This window comes from Schistocerca americana, chromosome 2, assembly GCF_021461395.2.
Source record: "Schistocerca americana isolate TAMUIC-IGC-003095 chromosome 2, iqSchAmer2.1, whole genome shotgun sequence".
Taxonomy (NCBI): Eukaryota; Metazoa; Arthropoda; class Insecta; order Orthoptera; family Acrididae; genus Schistocerca; species Schistocerca americana.
In genome coordinates this window covers 981,417,246-981,443,577 of record NC_060120.1, presented here as the reverse complement: position 1 = coordinate 981,443,577, position 26,332 = coordinate 981,417,246, and the positions used below count along the sequence as shown (strand labels likewise).

Genomic DNA, 26,332 nt, shown 5'->3' with positions numbered 1-26,332 from the left:
CGGACCGCAGCGACGCACGGATGCACGCCAAGACCGTAGGATCCTACGCAGTGCCGTAGGGGACCGCACCGCCACTTCCCAGCAAATTAGGGACACTGTTGCTCCTGGGGTATCGGCGAGGACCATTCGCAACCGTCTCCATGAAGCTGGGCTACGGTCCCGCACACCGTTAGGCCGTCTTCCGCTCACGCCCCAACATCGTGCAGCCCGCCTCCAGTGGTGTCGCGACAGGCATGAATGGAGGGACGAATGGAGACGTGTCGTCTTCAGCGATGAGAGTCGCTTCTGCCTTGGTGCCAATGATGGTCGTATGGGTGTTTGGCGCCGTGCAGGTGAGCGCCACCATCAGGACTGCATACGACCGAGGCACACAGGGCCAACACCCGGCATCATGGTGTGGGGAGCGATCTCCTACACTGGCCGTACACCACTGGTGATCGTCGAGGGGACACTGAATAGTGCACGGTACATCCAAACCGTCATCGAACCCATCGTTCTACCATTCCTAGACCGGCAAGGGAACTTGCTGTTCCAACAGGACAATGCACGTCCGCATGTATCCTGTGCCACCCAACGTGCTCTAGAAGGTGTAAGTCAACTACCCTGGCCAGCAAGATCTCCGGATCTGTCCCCCATTGAGCATGTTTGGGACTGGATGAAGCGTCGTCTCACGCGGTTTGCACGTCCAGCACGAACGCTGGTCCAACTGAGGCGCCAGGTGGAAATGGCATGGCAAGCCGTTCCACAGGACTACATCCAGCATCTCTACGATCGTCTCCATGGGAGAATAGCAGCCTGCATTGCTGCGAAAGGTGGATATACACTGTACTAGTGCCGACATTGTGCATGCTCTGTTGCCTGTGTCTATGTGCCTGTGGTTCTGTCAATGTGATCATGTGATGTAACTGACCCCAGGAATGTGTCAATAAAGTTTCCCCTTCCGGGGACAATGAATTCACGGTGTTCTTATTTCAATTTCCAGGAGTATATATATATATATATATATATATATATCGTATGTGTGTGTGTGTTTGTTTTAGCAATAATTAATTAATTAATAATTCGTGATCTACAAATCATTTTATTAACCGTCTTTTACTTCTGAACGTACACATACAGTACATAAAAGTCTTCCATCTTGTGGGGTCATACGAAAAGCGGATCGTAACACAGGGAGTGCGTTCTTAAAGATGCTTTGTCAATGTCACTGCTTTTTTTAAACACATTTATCAAAACACGTTATGTCTGTGTCCACAGGGGAGGAGGAGTTGGGAGAGTGTTGGCCATCATGTGCTGGGGAGAACCAAAGTCCCATAGACATCCAAGACAAGGATGTCACGACGGAAAATCTGCCACATATCAGTGGCTCCATCTACGACAATCACTTCAGAGAGTTCAAGTTCAACCTCACTAACACCGGAACAACGGGTGAGTATTGCGAAAAAATAACAGTCCATCCCCCCCCCCCCCCCCCCCAGACGTTGAACGCTTTCGAACACATGTTGTGGAAATACTGTTAAACTGCAGCTATATTTGGATATAGCGACCCTTCTGCTGTACAGTGGAAATAAATCTTTTACAACGTCTATTCCAGTCGCAAAACAAGCACTGCATTATGCTATACGCGTTTTATGTCTTCGGGGCCTAAAACTATTGCCAGGCGACGAACCAGAATTACGTTGTTGGTGTGCTCTTCAGTCTGAAGACCGGCTTGATACTGCTCTCTGCGTTCGTGTACCCTGTGCAAACCTCTCCACTTCTCCATAACTACTGCATCTTACATCCATTTGAGACTGCTTACAGCAGTTCCCTCCCTCCAATTCCCACCATTCACCCACAGGCCCCCCCCCCCCCCACACACACACTTCGCACACACTTCTTTCCAATTAACTGTTCGCTGATGCCTGAAGATGTGTTCTGTCACCTATGCCCATCCTTTACTCAAGTTGACCGGTAAATTTCTTTCCTTCCCGACTCGATTCAGAACCTCTTTATCAGTCATTCGATCTACCCATCTAATTTTCCGGATACTTCTTTAACACAATATCTCACATGCTTCTGTTTTCCTCCTGTCCCTGCTATCGTCCACGTTTCACTTCCATATAAGCTCCACTTCAGACAAGTACTTCCAAAAATATCCAAACATCTACTTAACACTTCAGTTTAAGTTAGTAGCTAACACATTTATCTTTTTCGCAGATGTTTTTCTTGAAGTTGTCAGTATGAGATTTTTACGATTTTTACTTCCGTCGTAAGTTATTTTGCCGCCAAAACAACAAAACTCATCTATTGTCTCAGTTACTACACTCCATCACACTTGTATCACTTTTAGTCGTTCAGTACGTTTACCAAATCCGTCGCCATCGCCGACAGAACTATAATTTCATCGGCAAAACTTGGATTCATTATTTTTTCTGCCTGAGTGTTAATGTCTTCCCCAAATATTCTTTGGTTTCGTTCATTCCTTGTTTAGTGCACAGATTAAATAACATCAGGGATAGACTAAACCACTTTCTCACTTCCCACACTATCATTGCTTCCCTTTCGTGTCTTTCTAGTGCACTTTGTTTCCTAGAAGTCATAACTAAGCACTCACTACCTGCATTTTGCTTCTGACAGCTTTAGAATTACCATGACTGCCTTCCTATCAACATTATGAAAACCTTTCTTCTAATAGTGGATGTTTTTTCTATTGGTACTAATATTACTCGCATTATAACTTTTTTTAAATAAGAGATCCTTTAACTTTTCAATTAGCTAGCTTTTGAGCCACTGCAGGCTTCTCTTCATATGTTAGCTATTGAAGGGCAATCTTCACTATGTGATCAAAAGTATCCGGACACCTGGCTGAAAATAACTTACAAGTTCGTGGCGCCCTCCATTGGTAACGCTGGAATTCAGTATGGTGTTGGCCCACCCTTAGCCTTGATGACATCTTCCACTCTCGCAGGCATACGGTCAATCAGGTGCTGGAAGGTTTCTTGGGGAATGGCAGCTCATTCTTCAAGGAGTGCTGCACTCAGGAGAGGTATCGATGTCGGTCTGTGTGGCCTGGAACGAAGTCGACGTTCAGAAGCATCCCAGAGGTGTTCTATAGGATTCAGGTCAGCACTCTGTGCACGCCAGTCCGTTACAGGAATGTTATTGTCGTGTAACCGCTCTGCCACAGGCAGTGAATTATGAACAGGTGCTCGGTCGTGTTGAAAGATACAATCGCCATCCCCGAATTGCTCTTCAACAGTGGAAAGCAAGAAGGTCTTATACCATTAATGTACGCCTGTGCCGTGATAGTGCCACGCAAAACAACAAGGGGTGCAAGCCCCCTCCATGAAAAATGCGACCACACCATAACACATCGCCTCCAGATTTTACTGTTGGCACTACACACGCTGGCAGATGTCGTTCACCAGGCATTCGCCATACCCACACCCTGCAGTCGGATAGCCACGTTGATTACCGCGATTCGTCACTCCACACAACGTTTTTCCACTGTTCAATCGTCCAATGTTTACGCTCCTTACACCAAACTAGGCGTCGTTTGGCATTTACAGGCGTGATGTGTGGCTTATGAGCAGCCACTCGACCATGAAATCCAGGTTTTTTCAACTCCCACCTAACTGTCATAGTACTTGCTGTGGATCTTGATGCAGTTTGGAATTCCTGTGTGATGTCTCGATAGATGTCTGCCTATTAGACATTACGACCCTCTTCAGCCATCTGCGGTCTCTGTCAGTCAACAGATGAGGTCGGCCTGTACGCTTTTTTGTTGTACGTGACCCTTCACGTTTCCACTTCACTACCACATCGGAAACAGTGGGTCTAGGGATGTTTAAGAGTGTGGAAATCTCATGTACAGACATATGACACAAGTGACACCGAGTCATGTGACCAAGTTCGAGGCCCCATTCTGCTCTCCCACGCTGCCTAACGACTACTAAAATCGCTGATAGGAGTACCTGGCAGTAGGAGGCAGCAAAATGCACCCAATATGAAAAACGTATGTTTTTAGGGGTGTCCGGAAGCTTTCGATCACGTAGTGTATATTTTGTAACAGCTGGAGGTAGCCGCTGGAATCGTAGCACTTGTGAAAGCGTTTGTATCTATTTAGATGCTGCAGTTTCGTGTACAGCAATAAAGGACTTCCGTGTTAATTTGTTACTTAAACGTTAGGTAATTCCTGAAGTTGTAAGCATGGAACTTTAAAACGATCCATTACAGAAGCGCGGAAAACACAGAACTTAGACGCACTTGCTTTAACAACCTGTGTACAAATATTTCACTTACCATGGTACTTTTTTTTATGGAGACTCGAGCATGACCTTTAATTGCAAGCGAACCGATAGACCCATTGCAAAGTGAGTTGTACGAATATTTTTCTTGTTTAATTGTGCATGTGGCCATATGGAGGACTTTGGTGTTAAAGTTAAATATATATTTTTTGTTTTGGACTGTACCAAGCATTGTCCGGTTTTCAGCGTATTCGCTAGGAACTGTTCACTTTCAAACTACATGGCTGGAAATTTATTTCTCCGCTCGTAATAACATTCTAATAAGCTATAGGCACATATACTGGTAGTGGAAATCCCAAGTTACAGCATTATCCAGTCGCCCAAAATGATTCTTGTAAAGTAACTTTTTCTCAGGCCAGGATAAACATATAACAGAAAGCATGGGGTTGTTTTGAAAGTCTCTTTCATGGTTGTAGGAAACCGCACCACTCTGACCTTACAATGGGAAATGGGTTTTTTAAAAAGTAAGATTAAAGAATGGTTGTGTGCGTGTATGACTTTGTCATTAGAAATGCACACGGCAGTGAAATCGAGTGCAGAATTGCCGCGTACCGTTAGTTACCCCCAGAGAGTTGGGATTTATTTATTTTTTATTGCAAATTTAGAAACCTGTTACACGATTTTTAAAGCAGGTCTTACATTTTACAGTTCTGTCATCTTTTTTGTAGTTTTTTTTTTTTTTACTTTTATATGCAGCGTTTGATATGGAATGAAAAACTTTTTAATATAACAAATGATTTGAGGTTGAAACATAAATACATTTTTTTTGTTTTAAGAAAGAGGTAAAAAGATGATCTCATACGGGAGAGGTCTGTTACTGGCATCAGCACCTGTGGCTGGTCACAACATAGTAGTTTACGGTTTGTAGTAGAGAAATGGTATTGCTAATCTATGCGTTAATATTAGCTACTCATTCACGTACAACACTGGGTGCTTTCTTGACTAGACTGCCAGCGCTTTATGTACTCCAGTATTGGGAGTCGTTAACTATTATTTTACTGTTACGTAGACTTTGTCAGTGCATTTTGGCATGTTATGTCTGGTTCATAATTCCAGTTGTCTTATTTACTGTTATATCTCATCTTCCGCCTCCTCATCTTCTTCATTGCCACTGTTGTCGCTGTCACTATGGGTGTCGCTTTCACCCTCGGGAGAGTATTGTTGTTTTCTTTTCTTTTTTTTAAGTGCTATTTATTTATTTCAAAGTGAGGGAAAAAGTAGGGGATAGTAGGTTTCCTATCAGAAAGTGGCCCACTGCAGTGGAATATCGTTAGTTGTACACAGCGAAGAGAGTAGGAACTGTTTCAAAGGAAAATGAAGAAAATATGTCTCCTACTGTAAGGAGGATAAAGAAACGTAGCGTCTGTCCAGGGCGTCCGAAAATCCAACTCGATGATTTTACTTTGTGCACAATACGAAGAACTATTCACAACTTTTAGATGAATAAGCTATTTCCCACAATTACAAACCTCCACCTGAAGCTGACAGAAAATACAGCAGATTTTCCCGATATTTCAATCTCTACTCCTTTGAAGTAGTTACGTGCTTGTGGTTCCATTTCAAAAAAACTTAAGAAAAGTGCTATTGGATTCGGTGACGGCTGCTGCATCTCGACATACCTTCCTTAGGAGAATGAGAGAGCTACGAGAACACGGCTGTAAGATTCTATTTACAGACTAGACCTGATATGCGGACAGAATCACACAATGAAGTGTGGGTGGCAAGAAAACGTGATTAATTCTTTAGGAAATACACTACTGGTCATTCAAATTGCTACACCACGAAGATGACGTGCTACTGACGTGAAATTTAACCGACAGGAAGAAGATGCTGTGATATCCAAATGATTAGCTTTTCAGAGCATTCACACAAGGTTGGCGCCGGTGGTGACACCTACAACGTGCTGACATGAGGAAAGTTTCCAAACGATGTCTCATTCACAAACAGCAGTTGACCGGCGTTGCCTGGTGAAACGTTGTTATGATGCCTCGTGTAAAGAGGAGAAATGCGTACCATCACGTTTCCGACTTTGATAAAGGTCGGATTGTAGCCTATCGTGATTGCGGTGTATCGTATCGCGACATTGCTGCTCGCGTTGGTCGAGATCCAATGACTGTTAGCAGATTATTGAATCGGTGGGTCCAGGAGGGTAATACGGAACGCCGTGCTGGATCCCAACGGCCTCTTATCACTAACAGTCGAGATGACAGGCATCGAGATGACCGATCGTGCAGCCACGCCTCGATTCCTGAGTCAACCGATGGAGACGTTTGCAAGATAACAACCATCTGCACTGACATTTCAACGACGTTTGCAGCAGCATGGACTATCAGCTCAAAGACAATGGCTGCGGTTACCCTTGACGGTGCGTCACAGACAGGAGCGTCTGCGATGGTGTACTCAACGACGAACCTGGGTGCACGAGTGGCAAAACGTCATTTTTTCGGACGAATCCAGATTTTGTTTACAGCATCATGATGGTCGCATCCGTGTTTGGCGACATCGCGGTGAACGCACATTGGAAGCGTGTATTCGTCATCGCCATACTGGCGTATCACCCGGCGTGATGGTATGGGGTGCCATTGGTTACACGTCTCGGTCACCTCTTATTCGCATTGACGGCACTTTAAGCAGTGGACGTTATATTTCAGATATGTTACTCCCCGTGGCTCTACCCTTCATTCGATCCCTGCGAAACCCTACATTTCAGCACGATAATGCACGACCACATGTTGCAAGTCCTGTACGGGCCTTTCTGGATACAGAAAATGTTCGACTGTTGCCCTGGCCAGCACATTCTCCAGATCTCTCACCAATTGAAAACGTCTGGTCAATGGTGGCCGAGCAACTGGCTCATCACAATACGCCAGTCACTACTCTTGAACTGTGGTATCATGTTGAAGCTGCATGGGCAGCTGTACCTGTAAACGCCATCCAAGCTCTGTTTGACTCAATGTCCAGGCGTATCAAGGCCGTTATTACGGCCAGAGGTGGTTGTTCTGGGTACTGATTTCTCAGGATCTATGCACCCAAATTGAGTGAAAATGTAATCACATGTCAGTTGTAGTATAATATATTTGTCCAATGAATACCTGTTTATCATCTGCATTTCTTCTTGGTGCAGCAATTTTAATGGCCAGTAGTGCAGTGTTGTCAATTATAATCAGTACCGTAGATACAGTCAGCAGATTTCTGAATGGCATGGAGGGTACAACACACAGTCTGGAGCTGGGAAATGCATCATAATTTTACACACAGGAAGTGAAGAAGGATTTCTTGCCAGCGCAGAACTTTGTTCTTGTGGGAAGAAAGGAACCGGTGATTACCACTACGAATTGAACTCGTCGCATCATGAAGAATGATTTCAGAAAGGTCGAAATTTATTGCCTCAAGCCCAGCTTCGGTTATACATCACGCGCTATATCATATGATGGTCGATCTTTGAACCAATAACTCGAGCATGCCATGGCTGAAAGGTGAAATCGTTTATTAGATAGCATCAAAGAATATTTCACCTGTAATTGACGGTTTTAGCAAATTGACTAGGCAGAGCTGATAAGAAAGCATACCAATCTTATTTCGGTATAAATTTACGAGGCCAGAACAAAGATTTTACGACACATGCATTGCGGGTTTGAGAAAATGGGTACAAAGCAAGCAGAAATCATTACCATTCGTGACTCCAGTGGTATGGAGAGAACAAGAAAGCCATGTTTATGTTACTATTTTTGTATGGCCAAAGTTGGCGGGCATAACACGAGCAGTATGAAAGGAGTTTTTATCCAAACGTAGTATCAACCATAAGACCCATGCAACACGGTCCTAACATTGCCGTGCCCGAACCGCCCACCGCTTTAGAATCTTCAACATCATCATCATCATTATCATCATCATCATCAAGTGACATTTCAGATGCTATGACTCCACCGCCCCCCGCCCCCCCCCCCCGCCCGCCCCCCCCCCCCCCCCATGAACCATGGACCTTGCCGTTGGTGGGGAGGCTTGCGTGCCTCAGCGATACAGATAGCCGTACCGTAGGTGCAACCACAACGGAGGGGTATCTGTTGAGAGGCCAGACAAACGTGTGGTTCCTGAAGAGGGGCAGCAGCCTTTTCAGTAGTTGCAAGGGCAACAGTCTGGATGATTGACTGATCTGGCCTTGTAACAATAACCAAAACGACCTTGCTGTGCTGGTACTGCGAATGGCTGAAAGCATGGGGAAACTACAGCCGTAATTTTTCCCGAGGGCATGCAGCTTTACTGTATGATTACATGATGATGGCGTCCTCTTGGGTAAAATATTCCGGAGGTAAAATAGTCCCCCATTCGGATCTCCGGGCGGGGACTACTCAAGAGGATGTCGTTATCAGGAGAAAGAAAACTGGCGTTCTACGGGTCGGAGCGTGGAATGTCCGATCCCTTAATCGGGCAGGTAGGTTAGAAAATTTAAAAAGCGAAATGGATAGGTTGAAGTTAGATATAATGGGAATTAGTGAAGTTCGGTGGCAGGAGGAACAAGACTTCTGGTCAGGTGACTACAGGGTTATAAACACAAAATCAAATAGGGGTAATGCAGGAGTAGGTTTAATAATGAACAGCAAAATAGTAATGCGGGTAAGCTACTACAAACAGCATAGTGAACGCAAAAAAATGGTTCAAATGGCTCGGAGCACTATGGGACTTAACATCTGTGGTCATCAGTCCCCTAGAACTTAGAACTACTGAAACCTAACTAACCTAAGGACATCACACACATCCATGCCCGAGGCAGGATTCGAACCTGCGACCGTAGCAGTCGCGCGGTTCCGGACTGAGCGCCTTAACCGCAAGACCACAGCGGCCGGCTAGTGAACGCATTATTGTGGCCAAGATAGATACGAAGCCCACACCTACTACAGTAGTACAAGTTTATATGCCAACTAGCTCTGTAGATGACGAAGAAATTGAAGAAATGTATGATGAAATAAAAGAAATTATTCAGATTGTGAAGGGAGACGAAAATTTAATAGTCATGGGTGACTGGAATTCGAGTGTAGGAAAAGGGAGAGAAGGAAACATAGTAGGTGAATATGGATTGGGGGACAGAAATGAAAGAGGAAGCCGCCTGGTAGAATTTTGCACAGAGCACAGCATAATCATAGCTAACACTTGGTTTAAGAATCATGAAAGAAGGTTGTATACATGGAAGAAACCTGGAGATACTAAAAGGTATCAGATACATTATATAATGGTAGGACAGATATTTAGGAACCAGGTTTTAAATTGTAAGACATTTCCAGGGGCAGATGTGGACTCTGACCACAATCTATTGGTTATGACCTGTAGATTAAAACTGAAGAAACTGCAAAAAGGTGGGAATTTAAGGAGATGGGACCTGGATAAACTGAAAGAACCAGAGGTTGTACAGAGTTTCAGGGAGAGCATAAGGGAACAATTGACAGAAATGGGGGAAATAAATACAGTAGAAGAAGAATGGGCAGCTTTGAGGGATGAAGTAGCGAAGTCAGCAGAGGATCAAGTAGGTAAAAAGACGAGGGCTAGTAGAAATCCTTGGGTAACAGAAGAAATATTGAATTTAATTGATGAAAGGAGAAAATATAAAAATGCAGTAAATGAAGCAGGCAAAAAGGAATACAAACGTCTCAAAAATGAGATCGACAGGAAGTGCAAAATGGCTAAGCAGGGATGGCTAGAGGACAAATGTAAGGATGTAGAGGCCTATCTCACTAGGGGTAAGATAGATACTGCCTACAGGAAAATTAAAGTGACCTTTGGAGACAAGAGAACGACTTATATGAATATCAAGAGCTCAGATGGAAAAGTTCTAGGCAAAGAAGGGAAAGCAGAAAGGTGGAAGGAGTATATAGAGGGTCTATACAAGGGCGATGTACTTGAGGACAATATTATGGAAATGGAAGAGGATGTAGATGAAGATGAAATGGGAGATATGATACTGCGTGAAGAGTTTGACAGAGCACTGAAAGACCTGAGTCGAAACAAGGTCCCCGGAGTAGACAACATTCCATTGGAACTACTGACGGCCTTGGGAGAGCCAGTCCTGACAAAACTCTACCATCTGGTGAGCAAGATGTATGAAACAGGCGAAATACCTTCAGACTTCAAGAGGAATATAATAATTCCAATCCCAAAGAAAGCAGGTATTGACAGATGTGAAAATTACCGAACTATCAGTTTAATAAGTCACAGTTGCAAAATACTAACGCGAATTCTTCACAGACGAATGGAAAAACTGGAAGAAGCCGACCTCGGTGAAGATCAGTTTGGATTCCGCAGAAATGTTGGAACACGTGGGGCAATACTGACCCTACGACTTATCTTAGAAGAAGGATTAAGGAAAGGCAAACATACGTTTCTAGCATTTGTAGACTTAGAGAAAGCTTTTGACAATGGTGACTGGAATACTCTATTTCAAATTCTGAAGGTGGCAGGGGTAAAACACAGGGAGCGAAAGGCTATTTACAGTTTGTACAGAAACCAGATGGCAGTTATAAGAGTCGAGGGACATGAAAGGGAAGCAGTGGTTGGGAAGGGAGTAAGACAGGGTTGTAGCCTCTCCCCGATGTTGTTCAATCTGTATATTGAGCAAGCAGTAAAGGAAACAAAAGAAAAATTCGGAGTAGGTATTAAAATTCATGGAGAAGAAATAAAAACTTTGAGGTTCGCCGATGACATTGTAATTCTGTCAGAGACAGCAAAGGACTTGGAAGAGCAGTTGAATGGAATGGACAGTGTCTTGAAAGGAGGACATAAGATGAACATCAACAAAAGCAAACCAAAGATAGTGGATTGTAGTCTAATTAAGTCGGGTGATGCTGAGGGAATTAGATTAGGAAATGAGACACTTAAAGTAGTAAAGGATGATGGTCGAAGTAGAGAGGGTATAAAATGCAGACTGGCAATGGCAAAGAAAGCGTTTCTGAAGAAGAGAAATTTGTTAACATCGAGTATAGATGTGTCAGGAAGTCATTTCTGAAAGTATTTGTATGGAGTGTAGCCATGTATGGAAGTGAAACATGGACGATAAATAGTTTGGACAAGAAGAATGCTGAAGATTAGATGGGTAGATCACATAACTAATGAGGAAGTATTGAATAGGATTGGGGAGATGAGAAGTTTGTGGCACAACTTGACCAGAAGAAGGGATCGGTTGGTAGGACCTGTTCTGAGGCATCAAGGGATCACCAATTTAGTATTGGAGGGCAGCGTGGAGGGTAAAAATCGTAGAGGGAGACCAAGAGATGAATACACTAAGCAGATTCAGAAGGATGTAGGTTGCAGTAGGTACTGGGAGATGAAAAAGCTTGCACAGGATAGAGTAGCATGGAGAGCTACATCAAACCAGTCTCAGGACTGAAGACCACAACAACAACAATGACTCCACACCCACAAAAGGACAACCAGAACAGTTTACACAAGAAGTACTGAATGACTTGGTAAGAGATCTGGGTCGTTCAAAAGAAGCAACACAAATTTTGGGGTCTCGGTTATAGGGATAACGTTTGCTTAGTCGAGCACAGCATTGCACTGGTTTCGATCAAGAGAATCGGACATTCGTAAATATTTCATTACACAAGGGTATTGTGTTTCTTGTAAGAACATTGAAGGTGTGTTATCAAGATCAGGTGTTACACACACACAACACGAATGAATGGAGGCTATTTATAGATTGTAACAAAACACATTGAAGATAATCATGTCTGAATGCAATTAGCATTTACGTACACTTAAAGGAACCTGTGAAAACATGGAGATGCTGCTGAAGGTATTAAACTATTCCAAATACGACTGGATTGTGTGTGGAGACCTGAAAGTGATAGCAATGCTGCTGAGACAACAGTCAGGCTTCAAAAAGTTACCTTCTTTCCTGCGCTTCCGGGATAATCTTGCCCGTGAATCGCACTGGAGTAGAATAGAATGGCCTACCAGAACAACAATGAATTCTCAGGACAAAACAGTGATAAGAGATTCTCTGGTGAAACGACAGAAAAATCATCCTGCCGACTCTTCTTATTAAACTGGGAATCATGAAAGAGTTCGTGAAAGCACTGAATGTTTTTAAGTTCCAAATCTTTTTTCTGTCGGAGGCTAAACTTAAAGAAGGAATATTTGTGGCCCCAACTACTAGAAGTTTGATGAAAGATGAAGTGTTTGAAAATGTACTAACGTAAGAAGAAAGATTGGCTTGGACAGGATTTCAGAATGCGGTTGACAATTTGTTAGGGAATAAGGAACACCCAGATTTCAAAGCCATGGTGCAAAATATGTTGATATGAGTGAAAAATTTAGGATGCAATATGAGCCTTACAATTCAGTTTTTTCATTGGCGTTCTGATTTCTTCCCTGAAAATCTTGCAGATGTTAGCCAAGACGAAGAACATGGAGAAAGGACTCATCAAGACATGAAAGAAATAGAATCACGTTGTCAAGGCAGGTGGGATGAAGGGATGATACCTGATTACTGTTGGTCTCTAAAACAAAGTGGAGCTACAGCATAGAAGAAAACCTCGAAGACAAAAATTCTGTCTTAAAATTCTTCAACAGAGGCCAGCAATTATTAAAAATAACCGTTCAGCATGAAAAGTCTCGAACAAAAATTTGATTTTGCAGCCTTGTGTAATCCTAGGCAGGCCTTATTTTGAAACACCAGTAAGGAAACTGGAAACATGACGTAAAATATGGAAACCAGGCGTAAAATATGTTCGGTTGCCATTGGCTCGTTGCGAGGTTAATCCAGTCAAGCTCATGTGGCCTTATGCAAAGGTAAAAGTAGAAAAAACGAATACGGTAACAACATCGGGAAACGGTAGAAGTATGGAATCATTTGACACTTTATGCTGAGAGACCTTAGGTGCTGTAACTCCATAATCCTGGAAAAAGTGTATTAGATATGCCAGAAAAATTGAAGACTACTACTACGAGAAAGATGAAGTGTCTGAAAAGGGTCCTCACATTGAACTACTTGTAATCAGCATGAATGACAGTAATTCAGATTCGTCGGAATGTTGTGATTCTTCACATGCAAAATACTGGTAGAAAGAATTACTTTAACAGTGTGTAATAATGTAAACAGTTGTTTTAAAAATTATTCATTACGAAATTTCTAAATCATAGCAAACCATTTCTAAACCTGCCATTTGAGCAGAAAGTGTGAAGGAAATCTGATTTTTTATACGAGAACACAGAATTAAGGTCAGAAAGTAAATACAGGTAGTGGCAACATAGCGCCTGATTCCGGTCACGCGCCCATTGCTAATCGCACGGTCCAACAAGCACACAAGTGCTCTTCAATCAAATCCGTGTCACAGTTTATGTCATGGTGGTTACATCTTCTTACAACCACGAAAGAGACCTTCGAAAGAAAACCACGCCTTCTCTTATATATTATCTTGGGGTAAGGAAATGCTGCTTTAGAAAAATCAAAATAATTCTTCTTTGGATGACTGAGAAATTCTGTAACTTGAGATTTTCACCACCAATACAAGCTGACGGAAAAACAAAACGTAACACCAAGAAATAATTAATGTAGACTAATGAAATTAGGGAATACATTTGTCTAGGTAACATATTTAAGCGGCTAATATTGCAATATCACAGCATAGGGTAGATGCGAGACAAGCCACTGCAACTGTGAAATGTTGGTACATGAACAACTCCGGAGTATCCACCAGAAAGTTGAATGCAAGCATGCAGACATTCATGCATCGTGTGTACAGGTGCTGTATGCCAGTTTGTGGAATGGAGTTGCACGCCCGTTGCACTTGGTCTGTCAGTACAAGGACGGTTAATGCTGTTTGTGGATGACGCTAGAGTTGTCGTCCGCGTAAAGACAGATCTTGTGATTGAGCTGGCCAAGACAACAAGTCGACACTCTACGGAGCGTGTTTATAAATGACAGGTCGAGTCACCAGACTGACGTAAAAATTTGCTGTCAGGGTGCTCCTGCTGTCATACGAAATCGCACACCAGACCGTAACTCCAGGCGTAGGACTCGTGTGTCTGACACGCAGACAAACTGATTGTATGCCGTTAAGTGGCCTTCATCTAACCAAGTCGATGGCATCACTGGCACTGAGGCAGAAACAGATTTGTGAGAAAACACAACAGACCTCCATTCTGCCCTCCAATGAGTTCTCACCTGACGCCACTGAGGTAGCAAATGGTGGTGGTTTGTGGTCAGTGGAATACACGCGACAGTGCTACGAAATTTGGCGTTCATGAGCTATGGAAGCAGGCGACAGATGCGAGTACCTTTGTTAACAGTACAACACCGTTTCTAGCGCCTCCTCTGGGGTAGTGACTATATCGGATGGACCCTAGACGACTGAAAAACCGTGACCTGTTAGATGAGTCCCGATTTCAGTTGATAAGAGCTGATGGTAGTGTTAGAGTGTGGCGCAGACCCCACGAAGTCACGGACCCAGTTTGTCGACAAGGCACTGTGCAGGCTTGCGGTGGCTCTTTTATGTTCGGCTACCTGGAGACCATTTTCAGCCATTTCAGCTGGCATTCTTGTGGATGACCATGCCCCATGTCACTGGGCCGGAACTGATGCGACTGGACAATGCGAGCGAATGGTTTCCCCACTCAGATCTCCCGACATGAATCCCATCGAATATTTATGGGACATAATCGAGAGGTCAGTTCGTGCGCAAAACACTGCACTGGCAACACTTTCGCAGTTATGGACGGGTATAGAGGCAGCGTGACTCAATATGTATGCAGGGGACTTCCAACGACTTGCTGAGTCCTTGCCACGTCGATTTGCTGCACTGCGTCAGGCGAAGGCTACAAGACTTCCTGCAGCACCTCAACTCGCTGCACCATTCATCAAGTTCACGATGGAGATGGAACAAAATAGCCAGCTTCCATTTCTTGATGTGTTCGTCAGGCGAAGACCAGATGGCACACTAGGACAGAGTGTCTACTGTAGACCGACACCCACAGATTTGTACATGCATGCCTCCAGCTGTCATGCTCCTTCACAGCTAGACGATGTCCTACGCACGTGCATAGAGCAAGCGCAACGGTTCAAATGGCTCTGAGCACTATGGGACTCAATATCTAAGGTCATCAGTCCCCTAGAGTTAGAACTACTTAAACCTAACTAACCTAAGGACATCACACACATCCATGCCCGAGGCAGGATTCGAACCTGCGACCGTAGCAGTCACGCGGTTCCGGACTCAAGAGCCTAGAACCGCTCGGCCACCGCGGCCGGCCAGAGCAAGCGAAATCTCCGATCGTGACAGTTCAGCAACTGAGATGCAGCCCTTAAAGGCCGTGGTTAGCACGAATGGTTACACAACTAGGAGATAAAACGTGCCCTAAGACTGAATAGACCGAGACCGCAGCCTGTCACGGACGAAGACAAAGCGCTTGCGACGGGGATTATACCATACGTCGGGAACAAGTCAGCAAAGATCGGCAGAATACTCCGAGAACCCAGTCTGAAGTGCGTGTTTCGCCCTCCGGCCAAGACGAAGACCTTATTAGGACAAGTCAAGGTCGACTTAGGACTCCTGAAACCGGGAGTTTACGGCATAGAAACAGGGAGTTTACCACCTACCTTGCAAGTGCGAAAAAATGTGTGTAGACCATACCATCTGGATGGTACAGGAGAGATACACTGAGCATAATCGCCACACTGGCGACGAAGTTCGTCGTGGCAGAGCACTGCATCTCCCACGCACATGGAATGAACTGTGATGGCACAAAGGTGTTGCAGTAATCGAATACCTTCTGGGATTGTACTCTCAGAGAGGCAGTGGAGATCCGTCTGCATAATGAGCTGATGAATAAGGACAGAGGCTTTCAGTGAAGCAAGGCCTGGCATCCAGGTTTGACGATTAAATCACACCGGCAGCCTACATGGAAATCCGCTCCCGTCACGACATCTGAAGAAGAAGAATCATCGTCGCCAGGGCGGCTGAGATCTGCACGCGGCCGCGGAAGGATCTGTCGCGGGGCGCCGAGTTTGCCCCAACATCCGGCGCCGAGCATCCCCCACCATCGGCCGCTGACCGCGCGGAGCCGCCGACACGGAGGCTGTGGGAGGGCTGTAAAGACTATACAGAGCAGGCATCCATTAGAGACCAATCAGACACCAGGAACGCCTGAAGATGGCAAGAAGTCGGCTTGCCGAAATAACGTGCCTTTTGGACGACGCCACCCGGCCGAATACCCGAGAAATATTCAAGATTTCCGTACGCCGGGAAATCCTTAAAATCAGATACATTTTGTTATATTGCTAGAGAAGGCCGAAATGCACGCTATAAGCTCACGCAGGATGGCGCGAGGTCTGAAACAGGATACGTAATGAATGCTATAAAGAAAAGTACGTAGCTTCTGGAATACTTAACTTTAATCCATCATTTGTATACATCGTTCTTGATGAGACTTGCTTCATACGATAACTATCAATTGCTATGGCGCCTTGCTAGGTCGTAGCGATTGACTTAGCTGAAGGCTATTCTAACTATCTTCTTTGCAAATAAACGAGGCTTCGTCAGCGTTGCATCGCTAGCTAAGTCGTCCGTACAACTGGGGCGAATGCCAGTAAGTCTCTCTAGACCTGCCGTGTGGTGGCGCTCGGTCTGCGATCACTGATAGTGGCGACACGCGGGTCCGACATGTACTAATGGACCGCGGCCGATTTAAAACAACCGCCTAGCAAGTGTGGTGTCTGGCGGTGACACCACACATTTAATATAAGTACCACAGCGCTGTTTGACATCTTTGTCTCTGACTTCTTTTAATTTTACCGTTTTTTTTTTTGAGGAAACTGCGTTTTCTAGAGCTATACGAAAAATCTGTATCTTTTTCCTTTTTTAGCACATACCGTTGCAAATCAACATTTTTTCGATTAAAACCTAAATTGAACATTGACAATGTCAATTCCACTATAAATACATTTTTAAGTAACAGATGGGAGGATACCTGTGTAGGACAAAATTTTTCCGTATGTTACGCTGCCCTTTCTGTGTCCTCACTCAGTTTCTAGAAGGTTCATTGCTTCCGCTTTCTAGGGGGATCTAGCAAGGCAGTGATCGCACACACAATCAAAACGATCGAAATAAGGTAGCGCCCGACTGGTGTGCAACACACCTAACGTGCAGGCCATGTTAACTGACCAAGCCTAGTAGCAGAACTAACGTGTTTATGCCTGCTGGTGGTAGTGTCTGGTAATCTACGGTAGTTCTACGGTAGTTCTACAATCCTAGTGGTGACTAATATTACGTCCGGCGCGCTCGTGTCTTTGTGATGCTAATAATACTGCACAAATTGCTGCCTATTTGGAAATTTCTTCACCTTGTCAATGGAATGTTTACTGCAAAACATTTTCTGTCTTGCAAGAGAATCTGCCTCCCGTCCACCTCAAGTCTTTCCTTATACAATATGTGTAACAGCGACATTATAACTTTGATATTTTTCTGGTGTTCTCAATTGTCTTACCCGTTGATTGTGTCATCATTTTCTTCTTAAATAGATCCAGTGATATTAAGAAGAAATCGTAGTACCCATGCGTGAAGACGTATTCTTGTGATAATTTCTCACTATTGCTATGCAAGTTAACAATGAGCAACACTGTCAGTGGGTCATGACTGTCCAGTTCCATGAATGTATTTACTTTCCACTACAATACCCAGGTTATTTTTCTCCTTCATGAATAACTCCCTGCAGTAGTTGAAAATAAGGCACTTGTTAAAGAAATTTGGCAATATTTTACGCTCTTTGAGCGCATAAATGCTTCTTAATTTCTTAACTCTTTTTCCATTTTTATTAATTTAGAGATCCGTCTCAGTTGTATTAATCTCGGGGTTTTAAAAATCCGATCTTCAGATGTATGAAACCGTGACATACTAAGGAGAGGACGGAAGAAATATAAGCAACATAAGTGCAATAAACGAAAGAGTAGACTGCTAAAACAAGGTGACTTACTTATTGTTTTTGGCAACACGTAAGATGCGCTTGGGCCAGTTAGTGAAAGAGCTCCAGTCACTGCATGTTGGTGGAACTAGAAAAAAGGGGGCGGGGCAATAATCAAACTGGCCTAAAGATGTGACATCCGGGCGGGTGGGACGAAGTAAACAGAAGCTGTGAACGAACACTGTACTCACACTGTCAGACTCCAGGCAGCCGCACGTTAGAAACGCTAACCACTACTGAGTGGAGGGCCACGCCGAATGTCAGGAAGAGCGGTCTGGCGCAGGCTCCAAAGGTGTACAAGCAAGTAAACTGACGTTATCAGCGAAGATACGGAAAATCTGGACTGACTGGTCTGAGCGCTCAGAATACTTCATTTCAGAATACAAACAGAATACGAACTTTCTGTATTATGATGATAGACTAAATAACTCTCAAACATTTGACAATATGTGACGATTTTAGCCAAGAAGGTAAAGGTAAGTAGGCAAAATAAATTAAAAAGCGATACAGACAGCAACAAAAGTAATAAAAATTAATGGCAATGTAGGCCATACTAAGAAAATCGTCATATGTATGATTAATTATGGACTCGAGTGAGGAAAATAAAATATATAAAAACCATCAAAATCTAAAATGCGAGTGTAGTGGAAACATCGCAATAATAAACAAAAATGATCAGGCTGGGTGCTACTTATTATACAAAGCAATACTGATATGGAAGGATGGCGAAGAGGGGAAGCAACTAAACGAATGGCAGAAAAAGTAAGCCTGAACTTCAAAGACTAGTAAAAATATTTGTTTTGTAAATAAACCAGGCTTTTCATCCTGCAAATTAATTTATTTTTCCCAGAAGCGTTTCGACTTTTTCTTGGTCTAAGGTGTCATCAGTGTGGGATCTATAACGATACAGTTTTGTTACTTTTAGATTATCAAAAAGTCCACGTCGCGAATTTTTACGGTTTGCTGTGATCTGCGTTTCCTCTCATCTGGTCTTGAGGTCGTACTACCACTTAATTATCGACAAATAAGTACAATTTTGTATTCCGAACTTTTTCACGCTGTTCACCATGTTTCTCCTTCCTTTTTTGTGGTGTACTGCTATTCTTTTGCCACCTGCTATTACTAATTCTTCGGACACAGTGCATTTAACAACGTAAATATTGTAATATTGTTATGTGTTTCCTTCTCTTTGGTCTGCTTACATACATGTTGCCAACCTAACGAAGTATATGTTCAAAACGAACATCTATTCATGGAGTTTATATCGTCTGTGTGTGTGTGTGTGTGTAAGAGAGAGAGAGAGAGAACTGAAGAGTGTGTGAGTGTATGTACGTGTGGGGGGAGGAGGGGGCGGGGGATTGGTGGTTTGAGTTGTAGAGTGTGAATGTAGTAGCTGTTAGCGAGTGGTTGAAAGCTTTGGTGTGACAACTGATTTGAAAAGTGATATATAGAAGAAACTGATAGAAAAAGCTATATCGTGTGGCATAAGAGTAATAGCACATTACGAAAAGGAGGAACATGGCGAAGAGCGTGAAAAAGTAAAAGTTTGGAATACAAAATTGTGCTTATGTGACGATGACAAAGTGATGGTGCGACCTCCAGACAAGTGAGAGGAAACGCAGATCACAGAAAACCGTAAGTAATTACTTGTTTGCATAAAAAGTCGTGACGTGAACTGTTTGATAATCTAAAAGTAACAAAACTGTATCGTTATAGATCCCACTGGTGACGCCTTAGAGCAAGAAAAAGGCGAAACACGTCTGAGAAAAATAAATTAAGTAGCAGTAAGAAAAGGCGGTTTTATTTACCAAAGAAGTATTTCTGTGCTTACTGCGAGGATGGCCATTCAAAACAAATTTGTTTGTAAAATACGTCTGTAATAGGCAACAAGGCAATGATAGATAGGCCAAATGAGTGAAGAGGGGAGTACACAATAAAAGCTGTGATAAAAAGTAATACCAAATCAGTCATCATGTATGTAGCATACATTAAGGGGCCAAGTAATGTGCACAAAAACCTATAAATATGAAAACCATCATAACAATTCTACAACGTAAGTGTAGCGATGCTAGAAACAAAACGGAAAATCTACACGATCAGACTGAGAGCCCTGTAGTAGACTAAATATCACTAATACGTAAAGATGATTAAGGCGAAATAATAAACGAATGGGAATTCAGAGAAATAGTCCTTATCCTGTGACATATTATTTTAGAAACCTGAAGTGATTCAATCGAACCGCATGTTTATGTTCATTTAGTGTATGTTTCAGTTTCATACACCTGAAGAAAGGATTTTTAAAATCCCGAACGCAGTCGTGGGTTAAAATAAATACTTAGTACACCCGAATTAATTAACATGCATCTCTGTTGCGGATGTCCTATGTGCCAAGTCTGTTTCATTTGTTAAACCCAAGACTCTACCCAGACCTCCCGACACTCTGTCTCCTGTCCACAGTGATGATGCAGCTGCAGGATGCAGACTACCTCTACGTTGAGGGTGGGCCTCTGGACGGTCGCTACTACCTGCACCACCTAGAGTTCTACTGGGGCTCAGACGACTCCAAGGGCAGCGAACACACTATCAATCAAGAGAGGTGAGCCACTGACAACAATCTGTACTGCTGCTGTACCACCACAAATGGTTCTGCTGTGTCCACGATAGGTGGGATGGCCTGAAGTCAGAAGGGGAATATCTCCCCAACAATTGACGCACCAGACTAGTCATCCTGAGCGACAATGTAGTTGGACCTCTACTTTTGTCTCCAAATCATGGTGACACTCAACTGTGAAGAGCCCAAGGACTATATACCTATCAGCCAGAACATTATGACCACCGACTTACAATCGTTATAAACCCGTTCACGTGATAGCAGCATCACCTGGCGAGGAATGACTGTTAATCAGACACATGCATGTTGCATGTTGTATGTTGTATCAGTGAGCGTTCTGTCCATGTGTAGCATGGGGAAAGCACGCGGTATATCTGAGTTCCACTGTGGTCAGACTGTGATGGCCCGAAGGCTCGGTACGAGTTTTCCGGAAACTGCTCGACTTGTCAGGTGTTCGGGGAGTGCGTAGTGAGTGTCTTCAACTTGTGGCGCAACCAAGATGAAATCATATCCAGACGCTGTGGAATTGGGCGGCCATCCGCCATTAGGATGTCAGACGTCGTAGGCAGGGCAGGCGGAGAACAGTAGCGAAACTAACATCAGACTTAAACGCGGAACAGAGTTCCATTGTGTCTGAACACAGCGCACCGCAGCTCAGTTGTCGTTTTCATCAACCGAACTAAACCTTAGTGTTTCCCAATCATTTCTGGGACACCATGCGTTGTTAGTCCCGATAGGTTGTTAAGTTTTAACGAAAAGCCACTTGATGTCGATGTAACTGCTACCAACAAATCTTGTGGCTTCGTGGTATCCGTAAGTGAATACAATACCGCTAGTTCTTCAGTTTGATTAAAATGAGCAATAACGCTTCTGACAAATCGCCACTCGCGTGGTATCCGCCATAACTGTGCGTTCATCCAAAGCTATAAAATAAAATACAAACTCATATGCACGATTTTTTAAATTATTTTCAAGTCTTCCAATGTCGTCCACATATCTAGTAATAGTTTGACGAGACAGGCTTATTTTTGAGAAATCCTTTTCCTTTTCTGGACACTCAGTTTCAACAATGGTCTGTAAGCATTCCTTAACTATTTCGCCATCTGAATATGTCTTTGTGTTTTAGCCATTATCAGAACTATTGCATAACTCGCTTTCACTTAGCATCTTGACTTTGAATTGGCCCTTGTAAATGTCTTCTGCTGAGCAGAAAGTTTCTTTTTTAAGTCTTTCACCTAGTCTTGTCGAAACTGTCCTTTGTACTTACCAAACACAAGTGCGTGTTTAGTCTCGTAATGCCGTTTGATGTTATATGCCTTCGGAACCGAGACGGATTTATTGTATACCAGACATATCGGTTTTATTTGTAACCCACAAAACAATAGTCTACATTCCACTTACTTTGAAAAGTTCTCAGGTCCTTTGTAACTTTCCTCTTCTTAGGTCCTATTTCTTTACTAGTTGACGCCATACCAAGTTTACGTCTTGAGCTGAAACAGACTTTTTCACCATAAGTCGGCAACTGACTAAGAGACCACTCGATAATCGGAGTTTTGTAATTTTTTATATATATGGTACTTGAAGTTCAGAATCATATATCAGTTACCTAAAGTAGTTCGATACAACTCTCAAAAATTCCCTACAATTTCTGCTTTAAAGTTCCCCGAAGTTGTTTAACACCGTAAACAAAGCTGACTCTTTTGATGGGCTGTGTGACTCTGTGCTAGGATACCCAACTACCACGTGGGTGGCCTTCTACTCCCAGTTGTGCAAAATTTAAAAAAAAAAAATTTAAACAATGTTTCACGGGCATTTCGGTGAAGCGTAAGGTACATGAGGATGAAAAAAAATTAATCTGAAATGGTTTTCTTTTTCTACAACAATCTAATATATAAAGGATCAGTAATTAGGTATTTATATCTGCAATGAAAATTTGATTTGGGTGTGTGAAATATAATTAGGTATAAGAACATGTGCATTTTCATAAAAATGACAATTACATATGTGCTAAATAGCATATATTTAGATGAGATGAGTATTCGAATTGAACGGAAAAAACTAAAAAAGTAATGTCGGAACTAGACGCGAACCAGCAATCCAGCAATTACGACTCTTGAGCGCTGTGTTCTTTTCTTCTTCTTCTTTTTTTCAGTCTTTATGCATTTCACGCTTAGCAGAAACGCTTGTAGAGCATGTGAATATGTTTCAAAATATATCTCAACTAGCCACCTATGTTGAGAAATACAACCCATCTGAGAATCAAACCCTGGCCCCCGCATGGAAGGCAAGTGTCGTGTCACAGAGCTACACTGCTCATCCAGTTATCGGTCTTTCCTTTGAGTATTATACGCACTTGGGAAACTTCATAGTCTGGTGTCTCGAGAATTTTTTACACGGGCATTCAACTTCTTTAGGAAATTGATGTTTTAGTTATAAACGTCATGTGCCATATATATAAAAAATTACATATGCTTCACTTAAAGTAGCAACCTTGCCTTAATATTTCGACCCGCATTTCGGCTTCTTTTGTTTTGATTGTTTCTTAGAACTATTATGTATTTCAAGCAGATAATATTATTAGTTACTGTAAATAACAAAGAAAGACAGATGGAAAAGTAGAATTAGGAGGGTCCCTTTTACACCTTTGTAATGCGGAATCCTTAAACGTCATCACAAACACATTATTACAATTAAATATTTGTTTGTTTTGTTTTACTAAAATTAAAAGAAGATACTGAGGCAGAAACAATAGCTAATGTCGATTGTTGTACCTGCTCACCATAACTGAATACATAAAAAAAATACAAGCCCACTAAAATTTTAAGACAAGAATCACAGATTAAAAAATCTAGATTTACTTACTTAAAGTGATGATAGGACTATCGCGATCCAACGTGCACCACGTAAGTTTACGGCCGATACTGTTGTGAGTTTGCAGTAAAATAAAATGTGTGCTGTATTGGCTATGTCTAGCACTCATCTCACTTGTGCAGCGCAACAAACTTATCCGGTTGCATAATTCATACTAAAGTTGGTTACTGGTTGCATGTCGACAAGGCGAACTATATTTTCTTCAAAATAAATCCAACATAGCGATTTTTTCAACCAGGAATATAGGCGAAAAACCTAACGATAGTAGAGTCAATTAACTGAGATAATCCTATTGTAATTGGATATGAGACGAAGGGCGCTTGATGGAATGTTCTTTTTTGGGGCTTTACGTGAAATAAAAGCTGAAGTTTTCTTTCATATGAAACAGTTCCGCGGGCCAAAAATTAGCACTCCGCGGGCCAGCTGCGGACCGCGGGCTGGCAACCCCTGCTCTAGGTGATAAATATTTTTGGCAACTGTTGTCAGATAGCTCTAGTACCTCTCTGATAGCAGCCAACCAGTCAGTCTTTCTGTGAACATCTCTATCAACGATACTATCACACCGCAGACATCTCAGAAGTGCGAAGTGAATCGGTTTTCTTTTATAAATAACTAGCATCATTCCAGTACATTGCCCGAAGATATCCTACGAAGTCGATAGCCTCTTTCTAGAACGCCTCAGAGATTCACACAGATTTTACAAACCAATGAAAGCTTTGATCTTCATAAAATCTGTATCTTAAGCATTCGTTTCCTTAGAAATGTTACCACGAGCTTCATTGCTGTGAGTATTAGAACGTGTTACAATAACGGGTATTACATTTTCATACAAAAATGACTTCGTAATAACCATTTCTTTGTTACATGAGCTTCATTTTTGGGTGCAGGTAAATCAGTAATAATGTTACAAGATCTTGTTCTAGCATTGGTAACATATTCACTTTTCATCCCTTTAGCTATTTCATCTTGTCCTAAAAGAAATATATCCTGAAATACTTGTTCCTGTGCTTCATATTCATTATTTTCTGACATTTTTTGTTCTGTTCCTGAATCATGATCACTTTCATGTACACAATACTCGTTCTCTGAGTCAGAAATATCGCAGTAAGGACCTTCATTACTCAGCTCTTGCAATTATTCCAGCCATACTCAGGATCTCTGCTAAACTCTGTAGGTTTTTTCACCTTTGACACTGATTCCACAAATTAATGTATAGAGAATATTTACTTTTCGTTGGTAAGTATTCTAAGTAAAAAGCAAATTAACTGTAATTAGTTCTGATGTGCCTGAAATTACGCACATGGATTGAATCTAGGGAAGCAGTGAAGTAAAATACACTAACTTTGTTTCAGAGTGTAGCAGTAGTGCTCGCGCGGATGACTATAGCACTCCAAATTGTAATAATATTTCATAAACAGTACAATCCTGCATAGCTGAAAGCCAGTAATGGTTGGAGCTAAGGGGGTGAAGAGTTAATAGAAAGGTTCTGGAAGTGGCACGAACTCAATACAACCGAGTCATCACACAAAATAGAGCAGGAAAGTCAGTGTGGAGTGCGATTTTTGTACGCTTAAGCAACTGAGAAACAGATGTCCTGTCACCCTGTACCTTCTTCTTGCCAGTGTTTCCCCATTTTCCTTTCCTCGCCGATCCTGAGGAGAACCTTCTCTTTCCTTACCTTATGAGTCCTCCTAATTTTCGACATTCATGTGTCGCAGCAGACCTCAAATGTTTCGATTCTCTGCTGTTCCGCTGGACTACGCGAACATTATTATGGATTACCTTCATCCCTCCAAGCTTGATTTCTTCCCTGATAGTGATGACCTCTTCCAGCTGGATAGCTGGATAATTGTCTGTGTCACAAGGCCAGGGTCGTACAACAGTGAGAGGAGCTTTGTGGCAGCGTCACAGAGATGCCTTGACCACTAACTTCGTCTGATATGACTGCTGTGGAACATGTCTGGGACACCATTGGGCGCCAGCTTCGCACTCATAAACCATCGGCCCATAATTAATGGGATTTGTATGATCTCTGCGTAGATATCCGGTGCCGCATACCTCGAGAAACCTTGCAAGCACTCGCGGAATTCAATTTTTTTTTCTTAATTGTCATTTTTAAAGCCGTACAACAGGCAGGCTGTCAGCAGCATCTTACGCTGCTCTGCAGCCATAGATAGACAAAGAAACAACAGAAAGAATACACATAAGTTACATAACGGTGGGCAATAAAACAGTAGACACATAAAGACAAACACGGAGCCGTTCACACTCGACGATAATCCACACTACAAACTGTTGACACGACGCACAAACACTGAAGATGTCGATGGCACAGGTGAACGATGGAGTGCGACGGTGAACACTGAACACTAAACACGACGGCACACACGAGACACTGATGGCGATGACCTCCGGCGCGGGAATGTCCATGTAGCGTATGCAAGTCTGGGGACCTGCCAAGAGGGGAAGAAGAGGGATGGGGGAGAGGGGAGAACAAAGATGCCAATGGCTGAGGAGATGGGAGGAGGAGTAGAGGGACAGGGGAGGGGAAGCCTGGGGGAGGAGTGGGGAGAAATGGAGGAGGGAGGGAAGGGGGAGAGATGGGAGGGAGGGT

The 26,332-nt window shown here is 43.0% G+C and overlaps 1 protein-coding gene across 1 annotated transcript in view; it reads left to right on the top strand.

Moving 5' to 3' along the window:
• Positions 1-1,241: 1,241 nt before the first annotated feature.
• The window catches only part of LOC124594585 (carbonic anhydrase 1-like), a 66,673-nt gene continuing 41,582 nt past the window's right edge, over positions 1,242-26,332 (top strand). Inside the window, exons 1-2 of the mRNA XM_047132956.1 lie at positions 1,242-1,428; positions 20,694-20,832. Of these exons, the coding sequence (XP_046988912.1) occupies positions 1,242-1,428; positions 20,694-20,832 (326 nt within the window). The remainder of the gene's footprint in view (positions 1,429-20,693; positions 20,833-26,332) is intronic.